General features: G+C 36.5%; 1 protein-coding gene across 2 annotated transcripts in view; it reads right to left on the reverse strand.

The window, feature by feature from the left end:
- Window positions 1–12574, reverse strand: part of pdzrn3a (PDZ domain containing RING finger 3a) — a 31403-nt gene extending 18829 nt beyond the window's left edge. For both annotated transcript variants that reach the window (XM_016509133.1, XM_016509132.1), the window contains exons 1-4: window positions 11679–12574; window positions 8082–8168; window positions 6301–6375; window positions 5566–5598 (exon numbers count right to left, since the gene is read on the reverse strand). In XM_016509133.1, the coding sequence (XP_016364619.1) occupies window positions 5566–5598; window positions 6301–6375; window positions 8082–8168; window positions 11679–12389 (906 nt within the window). In that variant the 5' untranslated portion in view covers window positions 12390–12574. The remainder of the gene's footprint in view (window positions 1–5565; window positions 5599–6300; window positions 6376–8081; window positions 8169–11678) is intronic.
- Between the last annotated feature and the right edge of the window lie 806 nt (window positions 12575–13380).

Genomic DNA, 13380 nt, shown 5'->3' on the forward strand with positions numbered 1-13380 from the left:
GAGAAACAATCATGTGAAAAATAATGTGTTTTTTTAACCTTAAACCGCATAAACACATTGCATTACACCAAATACACAACATATGTTCTTTTTAGCAAAGTCATATGACCCCTTTAACTCAAACCGTTGCAGTCGGTCAGTCATGTAATGGAAGTGAATGGGAATCACGGCTTTGAGAGTCAAACAAACATACACAAACAAAACCAAATTAAACCCTGCGGCTCGTGACGATACATTGATGTGTAAAGACACAAAACAATCGGTCAGTGCAAGAAACTGAACAGTATTTATATCGTGTATACCGCCACCTATCTCTCAAATGGACCATTGACACTCTATCTACAATCTCAATTAGGAGTGTCAATGGTCCATTTGAGAGATAGTTGGCGGTAATGCACTTATAAGTCTGCGATCTGCCATAAAGCAAGAAGATGCGGCACGCGCCGGCTGTTGAGAACGTGCTCATGACAGTTGGACATTGCGGTGAATCAGAGGTAAAAAACGATATAAAATACTGTTGAGTTCCTTCCACAGACCGATCGTTTTGTCTCTTTTCTACTGAAGAAACAAAGTCACCTACATCTAGGATGCCCTGGGGGTAAGCAGATAAACATAAAATTTTCATTTTTGGGTGAGCTATCCCTTTAAATACATATTCAAAAGCACATGAACCTGTATTCTGTTTGCCAGCTCAGTCCAGATTCCTCAATTGGAATTTTAAAAGAATTCCCTATTCATATCAAAATGAATGAATACATTCAGAATTCCATACTGTTTGTGTAATCAGTGAATTAGCCTTTAATTAGCCTTCATCATATAATCGCCACAATTTTTTGCATATATTTTCTGGACAAAAATCCATATCAGTCAACCATTATTAATCTTTCAAACATGTCTTAGTGTGTCATAATCTATATTTAATAAAAGCAAAGACTTACATTCTACATGACACGTTATGTATTCAGAGTCTTTTTTTTTAGGTTTCTAAGAGAATTTTAAGTGTAAAGCATTGCACTGCAGGCCTGAGAGGCACAAGCAATCAAATCTGTGGAGCACAAGAGCTTCTCTGTTCCAGACTTTTCAAAGTGAGCTTGCCAAGCCAACAGTTCTGGCACTATAAACGCATGTCTAAATTTACCATCATACCACCAAGTTTTTTAGTATCTAGGTATAAAGTTGTGTGGCTATATGGTTAAAGCTGTGTGAATCATCCTAATTTCACTCCTGTATGTTATACACATACAGAACAATAATTTAGGGTAATGTGTTTGTAAGTATAGGTCACAAACAATTAAATAATGGTTACCATGGTAATTTTCTGAAGGAAATATACAAAGTTAACTTCAGTTTCATTAATTTCAGTTAAATCTGGCTATTACTGATTGTGTTTAATCAGTTCCAACAGACTTTTATCTTCATATCCATGATTTCATAACCAGCATATTTGTGTGCATGTGCAAATGTTTAATTTTAGTTCAAAAGTCATTTTGTTGAGTCTGTGAAAGGAGGAAGCAATTTCAATTGCTTTAGACATTGAGCAAAGAAATTAACTTGCATAGTAATTATAGCATATTTCATGATTTTGTAATTGGGGATCCCAGATGAGCACAAAATGGCCAAGAAAGACTTAAAACACCCTGATATACAGGATACACTCTGGCATTAAACGTGTTGCCTCTCCTAAACCTTTGTTTGTACACGGGTCAATGACACATAATATTTACATCAGCTAATCTCTTACACAAGACAGCATAAACATTCGAATCATTTGATGATAAATTACCAGAGGAATGTTTATAGATCTGCCTGAATGATCACGTGAATGCTGACTGATGGGAAACTCATTTCCCTGGTTTTGTTTATGGATGTTTTGAGATTACTATATCAAATTAATCATCTAAATGTCAATTCTGATTTTCATTCCATCTTATTGTTTTATGACGTAGGTAAATAGCCAATACATATACAGTATATATATATATATATATATTAATCATTTATGACCAACAATGCACCACATGACCATTTTCAGGTGTGGTGAGATCTGCACTTAGACACAGTAAAAATGGCTGCTGCCATTACTTCACAGCTCAAAAATAACTCTACTTTCAAGTGAGATGCTTACTAAGCAGATACCAGCATGCTAAAATCATACGATAGTATGTCATAAGATATAGTCAAATCATGCAATTCAGACCCCAAAGTCTCAGACTTCTTGAGGTTGTTTCCAGTGTAAATGCTGGTGTTAAATGTGCTGCCGTCAACATTTGACAGAATAGAGGGTGAAATAGGTCAAAGCTACCACATGTCCTTATACGACCCATCAGGGCATCCACAATTAACATCCCTGTGATGTTTCTAATCATATAACTCCAAAACATGTGTTTGAACTGAATGAATTGCTTTTTGTTCCTTTTTTCAGGGTCTAATGAATCTTTTGCTGCAGCTGAATGGAGTTGTACATCAGTTTTCAAGAAAACTGTCATTCTTCAATTTAATCTCATTAGTTTCAAACACGCATAACTATAATTACTGTAAATGCATTGCATGTGAATATGATAAGAACATGTCACAGTCATCATGACCTGACTAGAAACGGCTTAAATGACACACACACACACACGGCTTTGAAATTTTCTGCCATAAAACATCAGATGAAGCCAAAAGAATTAACATATGAAAGTACAGTATTCTTCAACTACAACCTAAAATCATAACCATCAGATAAAAACCCATGATATGAGCAAACATACTGATGAATATATTACATTTAGTCATTTAGCAGATGCTTTTATCCAAAGCGACTTACAAATGAGGACAATGGAAGCAATCAAAACCAACAAGAGAGCAATGATATGCAAGTGCTATAAAAAGTCTCAGTTAATTGACAAACTTTAAATGCGGTTCTTTTGAACATTCAATTCTTCTAAAAATCCTGAAAAAAAAAGTGTCATGGCTTCCACAAAAATTAAGCAATTTTTAACATTGATAATAATAAGAAATGTTTCTTAAGCAGCAAATCAGCATATTAGAATGATTTCTGAAGGATCACGTGACACTGAAGACTTGAGTAATGATGCTGAAAATCAGCTTTGCATCACAGGAATAAATTACATTATAAAATATATATTAAAATAGAAAACGGTTACTATAAATTGCAATAATATTTGACAATATTACTGTATAGTTGATCAAATAAATGCAGATTTGATAAGCTTAAGAGACTTATTTCAAAAACATTAAAAAATTCCTTACCAACCCCAAATGTCTGAACAAAAACAAAAAAAGAACAAAAAGCAGTCTAAAAAATAAAAAATGAACAATGTGGCAAGACCACTCATATGAAATAAGAACAGCAACTGCATTATGTAACTTACAAGCTGGACAACAGCACAGTTTTCCGTCCTAAGGCTCAGCAGAGTTTGCATTACCTTCATTCACTGAGCTTGCTTTCGGCTCAGTGACCATTGTCAGAGCCCTGTTTCCTCATTTCTCTAATCTTTCCATGATCCTTTCTGATGTTTTTCTCTGTATCTTTAATCTAATTCACCGCGTGTTGTGATTATTCTAAGCAGCAGTTGGAGATTTGAAGTCGAGACAGGGTTTAACTCGCATAAACAGCACACCGAGATCAGAGTCGTCTGTCTCAACACGGTTTCTCAAATGAATAGAGTGAAATTGAGGTAGACCTTTACATAAAGCACCCAGGTCATAAACGAACATTAGACAATTAGACAAGGACACATCCCAGTCTCAGTGGCCTTTTGGTCCCACAGGCTTTTCGCTGATAGATCATAATCTGAGTTTTCCGAGAACACAGGAGTGATTTTCTTCTGAATCTCTTTTCTTGAGGGGAGTTATTTTGTGGTCTGTCAGGTTCAAAGACAAGGCCTAAGCTACAGAGAGCCTGAGAATGACTATTTTCTTCAGGAAAATCAAAATCAAGTTCTAGAAAGAATTTCCCTCTAACCATATTTCTTATTTCTTCCAAACCCGCTCCGACCCGGATCGCTGTCTTCTACCCTAGATTTCCTGTAAGATGCAACAGACCCCCTAATGCGAGATGTAAGTTCAAAGCACATTTTATCAACTTTGCAGGCTAAAATATCATCGCTATCCTGCTGACACTGACCTCCCAGGCTGGTGGTCTTAACCTCTGAATTGGCTCACAGCAATTGTTTTCGCCACACACCGGTGCGCTTAATGAAAGTATCAGCGGAGGAATGCTTTCTTAACCCCACAACCCGAAGGAGGAAAATAATGTGCTTGCAGCGGTCCTGCCCGTGCATATTAACTCAGCAGAAAAACATTCCAATAGTTTGTTTTTCCAGATTTACAAGATGTCACAAACATGATTACTGTATGTGAATCACCTGGGTATGTCTTTTAGCATATGCAGGAAAGCCTTTAGGTAATTGTCCACAAACACATCGAAATGTCAGTGCAACGTGACAGGGCAAGCAGATTTTACTGCTATACCACACACCTAAACAAACAAAAACAAAAAAAACACAAGAAAAGAAGAAATGTTGTCTATTTGACTTTGTGAGCTCTATTCCAAGTATTCAATGTACCACAACAACTTTGTATGAGTAAAAGAACGAAAATCAAGTCATTATTCATTAAAAATCCAATCTCATGGCTTCAGAAAACCTGCAATACACCACTGAATTCATATTACTTTAATTATAATTTATAAATTTCTCTTTTAGTGCTTCACAAAAAAAATAAAATAAAATAGCATACACGTTTAAAACGTCATCTCTGAACAAGTTGTACTTTCTCCGTTTATGAAAGTGAACCCTGAGACCACCACAAGAGCTACATGGCTGACTTCCTCTTCGAAACCAACAGTTGTATCATGCATTCTTTGGGGAACAAATGCGCAGATTTCTAAAGGCACTGCTGCCATTATTATGTTCGTCATGTCAGACAAACGGCAAAGAGCCCACATGAGACAAAGCGAGTCAAGAAAGAAATCATCATTACTCTGCTCTGCTCATATAAGAGGCCAATGAAATGAAAAAGGCAATGAAAACAGGTTTTTTTTTCTTAGACATTCAATGACAAAGCCGATGTTTTAACGGCATTCTGGATGGGCACAGATGTCACATTTTGTAGATATTTACAAGCTACTATATCTTGATGTTGTGTTGTCATTGTTATCTGCCCTAATAGAAAACATTCTCTTTTATATATGAAACACTTCGTTCCTGTTGAATATCTGAAACAGTACTGCTGGATGAACAGACTAACACCCATTTTAAAGAAGTCTGCCCAGTGTGAAATCAACCTACAATGGCGCCAACATTGTTAGTCTGATTAGATCTGACAAATCTATCAAACAGACTGTGAAAACATTGGCACCAGAGCAGCTCAGACTAGCGGTATGATGTCTATCTCCTTTGGCTTTCATCTGTCTAGTGGTTGTCTTGGTGACCTTTTTCTTCCACAGTGTGGAGTTTGATTGCATTCAGCATTTTGGTCTTCATCCTGTCTAAGCAAAAACTTGTGCTACCTTCAATTTAAAAGCAAATTCTGCATCCATAAAATCAGCTGACAAACCTCAATGATCCTGTCATGAACATGCAGTCCAGCCTTGTCGGCTGCTCCATTTTCCACTATCTTGGATACATAGATGAAGTCAAGAAAGAAATCATCATTACTCTGCTCTGCTCATATAAGAGGCCAATGAAATGAAAAAGGCAATGAAAACAGGGTTTTTTTTCTTAGACATTCAATGACAAAGCCGATGTTTTAACGGCATTCTGGATGGGCACAGATGTCACATTTTGTAGATATTTACAAGCTACTATATCTTGATGTTGTGTTGTCATTGTTATGTGCCCTAATAGAAAACATTCTCTTTTATATATGAAACACTTCGTTCCTGTTGAATATCTGAAACAGTACTGCTGGATGAACAGACTAACACCCATTTTAAAGAAGTCTGCCCAGTGTGAAATCAACCTACAATGGCGCCAACATTGTTAGTCTGACTAGATCTGACAAATCTAACAGACAGACTGTGAAAACATTGGCACCAGTTGAGCAGCTCAGACTAGCGGTATGATGTCTATCTCCTTTGGCTTTCATCTGTCTAGTGGTTGTCTTGGTGACCTTTTTCTTCCACAGTGTGGAGTTTGAGTGCATCCAGCATTTTGGCCTTCATCCCATCTAAGAAAAAAACTTTACAAACTTTGCAAAGGACTTACGCTACCTGGCATTTAAAAGCAAATTCTGCATTCATAAAATCAACTGACAAACCTCAATGATCCTGTCATGAACATGCAGTCCAGCCTTGTCGGCTGCTCCATTTTCCACTATCTTGGATACATAGATGCCATCACTGAAATCCCAATGCTGCTCTGGTTCCTTAGATAGAAGCAAATGTTGAAAATTAGACTAGTTAATTCAAATAAAGTTTAGCTGAAATTAGTTTAAATTCAGTTTGCATAAAGAAATCAATAAATTGCTAGATATTCTTCCATTTATGACAGAGTTGCTCAACCAGGGGGCCTCGGCAGATTCACAAGGTGGCTCTAGAATTACTAAAATGTATTTAAAAACAAACACAAACATTTAAAAGTTTTAATAAAACGTATTATTGATATATTAAAATAATCTAATTCATATCTAAATGTTAAAAGTACCATAAACTATCAATAACTATTAAATCAATAACTAATAACAAAAGATCCATAACTATTGTTGTTATTGAAGAACATACTAAATGAATAATGCTAAATGCATAAACGTAACTGTAAACACAGTTACAACAAAAAGTTTGAAAACAAGCAGCTTAGTCATTATTACATAATGACAGCAGAAATACAATAGATTAAATACAAAATATATTAGCCAAAATGGCTTCGAACATAAACCTTTGAAATAATAAATAAAATATTATAATAAAATAAAATAAAAAATTATTAATTATATATTAAAATGTAATAAAAAATAAATAAAATGAAATAATAAAATAAAATTAGGAATGTCAAGAAGTGGAATTTGAAACAGTCAGTCACACAACAGAAGATTCAATTAATTCAACAAAAGAAGAACAGATACTTTTCTATTATCGTGTAAGCCCCATTCATGTTGTTTGGTTCCATTCTAGGAATTAAATGGAAAGATAAAAGGCACTCTCAACTTAATTCTGAATGGAGCATGAGCCTGACTCAAGGGCACGCTCTCTATGCATAAATGTATGTACAGCGTGCATAAACTTGCATGGCAAAAAGGTTAACGGCTGTCCATTAAGACTGAACAGGTGGTAAACAGCCTGTGGTGATTCTCCACTAGATTAGAGAAGAGAATGCGATGCGAGTGAAAGCCAAACCCACAGCTTGCTCTCTCCTCTCCACTTGGACACAATCTATGTGAGAATTTAATGGCTCCCACGCTCGCATTTCACACAATGTACTCGAGGGAAATGTGTGGAGCTCAAACTGTGCAATCTACAATTATCTTTTAACATGTGGCTCAGTTGCTGATTTTGTTTTTCTTTCTTACAATGAAAGGGTTGGTTGAGTTAGGAAAGACTGCACAAAAGCCTTCTGTGGCTAAAAGACGAACTAACCCACTTTTTAAAATGTCACCCATAGCATTATGTTTTTATTTCTGTCATTTATCTACAGTATATATAAACAGGGTGAATTCAGGTTGATTGGGATACTTTTCCCCAGTCATTTCAATGGCAATTCAATGGCAGTGTCCCAGTCGACCTGAATTCAATTACATAATGTACATTTCAGGACTTTCTTTTGCCATTATAATTCAAAATTTGTTAATTATAGCACTAACTATAGAGTGTCCAAGCTGATTATTTTCATATCATGCAAGTAAATGGTGAACATGGCTCAACAGCATGTTTTTCAAAGATTATCAGTTAATAACCTACATTTCAAGCTTTTTCTCACACAAAGCTATTAAGTGGCTTCAGAAGACTTGAAATATAGTGTATGTAAGTGATATGGACTACTTTTTTTTGGATACTTTTAAGGTGCTTTTGTGTCCTTTTTGGTGCTTGATCTAAATGCATCTTACATGGTAGAACTTTGCACAGTAAGCTTACATACCCCACACAATCTTCCTCCAATGATACTGAATCCAAGAGATCCTGATGTTCTTTGGAGGGTCACTTTGAGGCTCCTTGTTTCTTCACCCTGTGTTAGAGAGATAGGACAGAAAGAGATATACAGAAAGGAGAAATGACATATTTCAGATGCTGCAACAGACTGCTACAGCAGGTTTCAACACAGCTTCACTGACCCTACTAACCATCTCTCCCCTAAGAAGCAGGGCTCTCTCCATTAGCTACCTAATGAAACGGCAAAGCCACATGAGATTCAGGGGATTTTCACATATCAAGCAGTTGAGACAAATCACACCCTCAAAGACACCTGGCAAAATCACAGTCAAGCAGAGGCGGACAAAGTACTCAACTCCATTACTTGAGTGAAAGTACAGATACTGCTGGTCAAATATTACTCCATTACAAGTAAAAGTTGTAAAGACAGATTTTTACTTAAGTAAAAGTACAGAAGTACTTGCTTTTAAAAGTACTTAAGTAGCAAAAGTAAATTTCCTTTTTTATGTCAATGCACATATTTTTTATTGTTGTACGTAATACTTGCAATACCTCTGAAGCAACTTACAATACAGTACACCTACTGAATACACTGACTAGCTTGTAGTGTCTTTGGAATAAAGAGCTTTTAAAATGTTAAAAACCTATGGGGATAAAAACAAAAAAATAAATATTTAACACCCCCACAAAAGCAGGATGGTAGTGATCTCACATGCAGTGCTGCTTCAAGTCCAACACCTATTGTGTTTTATTAGGAGACGCACAACAGTTCTTTTGTGGCTTTATAGGTAATATTTTCATGTACACAATTTAGGCAAGGCAAGTTTATTTATATAGCACATTTCGTACACAATGGTAATTCAAAGTGCTTTACATAAAAGAAAGTAAAATAATCATAAAAACAATATTGTGTCTAATATATACCATCACAATATTAACTTATTATTGAATTGTTGTAAATAAATATCACATTTGCAGCTGGTCAGTGTTCAAAAAATGCTGGAAAATAATTTCATGTAGCCCTACAAGAGTGATTACTGAAACTGTCTGAAAAAAAGTCAAGTTTTAGAGAAGAAGAAAAAAAATAATAAAAATCACCCACTGACTTTCAAAGCTGCTACATAGTAATGACTTTCTACTTCGAGGACCTTGATAGAAATGTAGTGGTGGAGTGAAAAGTACAATATTTGTCTTTCAAATGTAGTGAAGTTAAAGTCACAAGTTCCCACAAAAAATTATACTCGAAAATAACTTATGAATATGTGGCCAGGTGTTCACCACACTCAGGACACAGTGAAGTGTGTAGAAGAAATTACAGAGAAATTAAATCACACTGCTTTCCTTTAGATTAGGGAAAAAATATAAATATTTATGGCTGGTAAGTGAATTTTCGGCCTGTAAATTCACTCGCCATCAGCAGCAGGTGTGGTAAAAGGTTTATTTTAGACCCTAGATATTGCTAAACTCAATTTAATAGTAATATTTAATAATATTTGTTATGTACAAGGGAAAGGCGAGTAAAGTTAAGTCCATATTTGTAATACTACTTTATGACAGACGTCAAAATCTCTCAGCAGCTGGGTTTGATCAGCTTTTCATGAGGCAGATGTGGCCGAGAGAAAATCAAGGCAGGGCCTGTGACTTATCAAGAATGACAGATTTAAGATAGCCTTAAAATATCTGAACTTAAGTGAGCTGTCTGTCAAACAGTCCTAGCAGTGGCATCCCCGCTGAAATGGCAGCTGCAGGCAGAAATCTGTCACAATGAGAGAGACGAGCATCATGAGCTCTTGATTAGTGTCTGACTCAACCACAGCGCGGAGAGAACAGGAAGGGACTCTTTTATATTATATCCATGAAGTCCACAAGACATGCCTCCTGTCAAATCAATTAGACTTAAGTCTTAATTTAGTTGGTTTCATAGACCATTCACTCACTATCAGATTGCTTGAATAAGATCATGGGAGGCAGTGTAATTACGTGAAAGCATTTGAATACAGAGTGAAGACGTTCAAGTTTTGTTTCACTTGTTCAGATCTAGATTATTCAAGTGTGAATGCTTTAAACTGACATGAAAATGAACTGACAATGCTGGCTTAGTGGCAGTGAAGTGTTTTCAGTTAAGAGAGAGTCTTGAGAGAAATCTCAGTGTGGATCAATCTCCAGTAAAATCGTATTATATAAAAGTACTTCATATAAACGATTCTTCACATAGGTGCAGATTTAAACAAACAACAACAAGTGGATTCCAACAACCATTTAATTATGATGAGAGATCGGGGCTAGTTGTAACAAAGAAGTTGTCACAAGAGTTATATACACTGTATCAACTATACACTGCTAGAAAAATTGTGCAAAATGTTTGCTTGTCACTGGGACAGTACCATTAAAAAGACATTTGGTGTACCTTATCTACCTCTAAAAGTTGCATATTAGTATATTTAGAGTAGTAGTAAGCAATAGTTCACCCCAAAATCAAAATTCTGTCATCATTTACTCACCCTCATGTTGTTCCAAACCTGTATGACTTTCTTCTGCGGAAAACAAAAGATGATATTTTGAAGAATGTTGGTAAACAAACAGTTTCAGTTCCTGTTGACTTCCATTGTATAGTCAAAAAATATAATGGAAGTCAATGGGAATGGAAACTGCTTGGTTACCAACATTCTTTAAAATATCTTCTCTCAAGTTTCACAGAAGAAAAGTCAGTCAAAGTGGTTTGGAACAATGATGACAGAATTTTCATTTTTGGGTCGTCCATATATATATGCCATGTGCTACTTTATCTATCCTTTTTTATATAGTTGTATTTTATATTATAGTTTAATCTGTATTTACTTGTATTTTTATATTCTACCGTTAGTGTTATATGCACCAAGGGTCTGAGAATAACGCAATTTCAATTCACTGTATGTGCTGTACATGTGGCAGAATTGACTTTTAACTTTGACTAAAGTGTACAAGTTTTAGTAAAAATCGAGATGTTTGTTTTCCAATCGTATCATATAAGTGTTGTAGATTAAGTCCCCCCCCCAAGAGAACACAACCACTTGAAGTAAATGTCAACAATACAATAAGAACTTTATACAGTATAATTTGTTTTCAAGAATGGCATGAGGGATATTAATTAGCCTATAATATTGCATATTTTATGCAATATTCCATATTTCAAAAGTTACTCTGCTCAAAAAAAAAAAAAAAAAAAAGTGTCAGCTTGTACACATTGTCCCAACATGCCCCACTACATTTCAATGTTAAATGAAGTCCATCTTATCCACCCTTTATCGTTGTTTTCCACAAAACGTTCACAGTAGGCCTTGTCAGTAGTATTAATCTGCACTTTTGAGTAAAATGTTTTGACGATACCTTTGTTTCCATGGATTTAACTTGTCACAATAATTTCAGGTCTACTCGAGTTCCCAGTTTCAACTTGATCAGTAATTAAATTCAAAGTTAAAGGTAATTAACTTCGCTGGAGGTTGTCACTTTGATTTGACTTACAAACTTAGACTTAAACTTCCAGTTTTAGAGGGTTGATTTCTGTTACATTGTTCACTCAATTCACAACGTGATACAGCCTACTGACCTTATCGAGAGGCATCCAGCTGCTTGACAGCGCGTCAATCCTGTACTTGTACTCGGTGATTTTCTTCTGAAATGTGAGCGCTGTGATGTGCAGCTCGCAGTGGAGCGCGGAGAGTTTGGAGAGGAGGGATCTCTCCCTCTTACTGAAGCTCAGCGACTGGCGCTTCAGCTCCTTCTCCAGACTCAGCACCTTGGTTTGGAGGAGACCGCTGTGTGTCCTAAGAGCTTGGAGACAGCTGTGGTCCTCCGACCTCTCCTTGAGGGTCAGCGCGAGTCCACATCCATCCTTACAGTCCTCCACCGCCCTGTGCTCGCATCTCTCCCGCATATGCGAGGCCACATCCCTCAAGTTGAGCACCGCGTCGCATCCTTCATTCTCGCATCTGACCGGAAAGAATTCGCACGCCTCCGCGTGCTCTGGCAGATGCTGGAGCTTCATCACCCGGTTGCAGCCTCGTTCACAGTGGTCACATTTGATGTCCAGCTTGAGAATTAAGTTTTTTAGAGGCAGGACGTGGTTCAGCTCTTTGGTGGAGATCTTCTGGCACTGGACAGGGCAGCTGCTGACTTTGGAGAGCCACTGTAGCGCACACGCGGCGCAGAAGACATGTCCGCACGGAGTGCTGAGAGGATCTTCTAAAACCTTCCCACACAGTTTACAGATTAAGTCCGGATCCACAGGACCTTCAAAACGGTCTAGATCAAAGCCCATAGTCTTGACGTGAAGTACCGGGACGACTCAGCAACAAGGAGAGAGCGGTCAACCTACGCTCACGAAATGAGCGATTAACTACTAGTTTCACTCAAGACGAGAGGCGCGAGCTACCGTAAACACTCAACGAGCGGAGCAGTGTGCGCTTGATGAGTGCCCTGTTAAAGAATGTAGATCAGGGGTACCCAAACTCGGTCCTGGAGGGCCGATGTCCTGCAGAGTTTAGATCCAACCCCAATTAGACACACCTGAACCAGCTAATCAAGCTCTTACTAGGCATACTACTGTAGAAACTTCCCGGCAGGTGTGTTGAGGCAAGTTGGAGCTAAACTCTGCAGGACATCGGCCCTCCAGGACCGAGTTTGGGCGCCCCTGATGTAGATGATCAAGTGGCTGTTGTGTAGCTTCTAAAAAACTATATAACTAGTAATGAAAAACTTTAACTTATTTATTGAAAATAGTTGTGCTGCTTCATATTTTTGAAGAAACTGTGATACATTTTTTCAGGATTATGTACTAAATACCAAGTTCAAAACAAAAGCATTTTTTAAAAATATAAATCTTTTGTGACATTTATAATGTCTTTACTCTTTACTGTCACTTTTGATCAATTGAATGTGTCCTTGCTGAATAAATGTATTAATTTCTTAAAAAAAACAAAAACAAATCTTACTAACTTTCAAGTATGTTTGAGAAAATAAATAACTGCCTTGTGTATTTTGATATTTTTTATTTAGTAACTTTCATTATTCACAGTATTGATTCATGTATCTCTTTACAATTTTTAATCATTATTTTAATTACAGACAGTAAAAATCATTACCATGATGCATTTTACAATTAAAAATTTTAGTTCATTTAATATGGCAATATTTTTTATATATTACCGTAATTAGAAGGTGCAAAGGTGTTTACTTGTCATGAAAGCCCAACTGTATACATGCTTGTATTTAAACATGTGTCTTAATTAAGAAAACTTAATTGGATTTAA

This window comes from Sinocyclocheilus rhinocerous, unplaced genomic scaffold (assembly GCF_001515625.1).
Source record: "Sinocyclocheilus rhinocerous isolate Xijiao unplaced genomic scaffold, SAMN03320098_v1.1 scaffold263, whole genome shotgun sequence".
Classification (NCBI taxonomy): Eukaryota; Metazoa; Chordata; class Actinopteri; order Cypriniformes; family Cyprinidae; genus Sinocyclocheilus; species Sinocyclocheilus rhinocerous.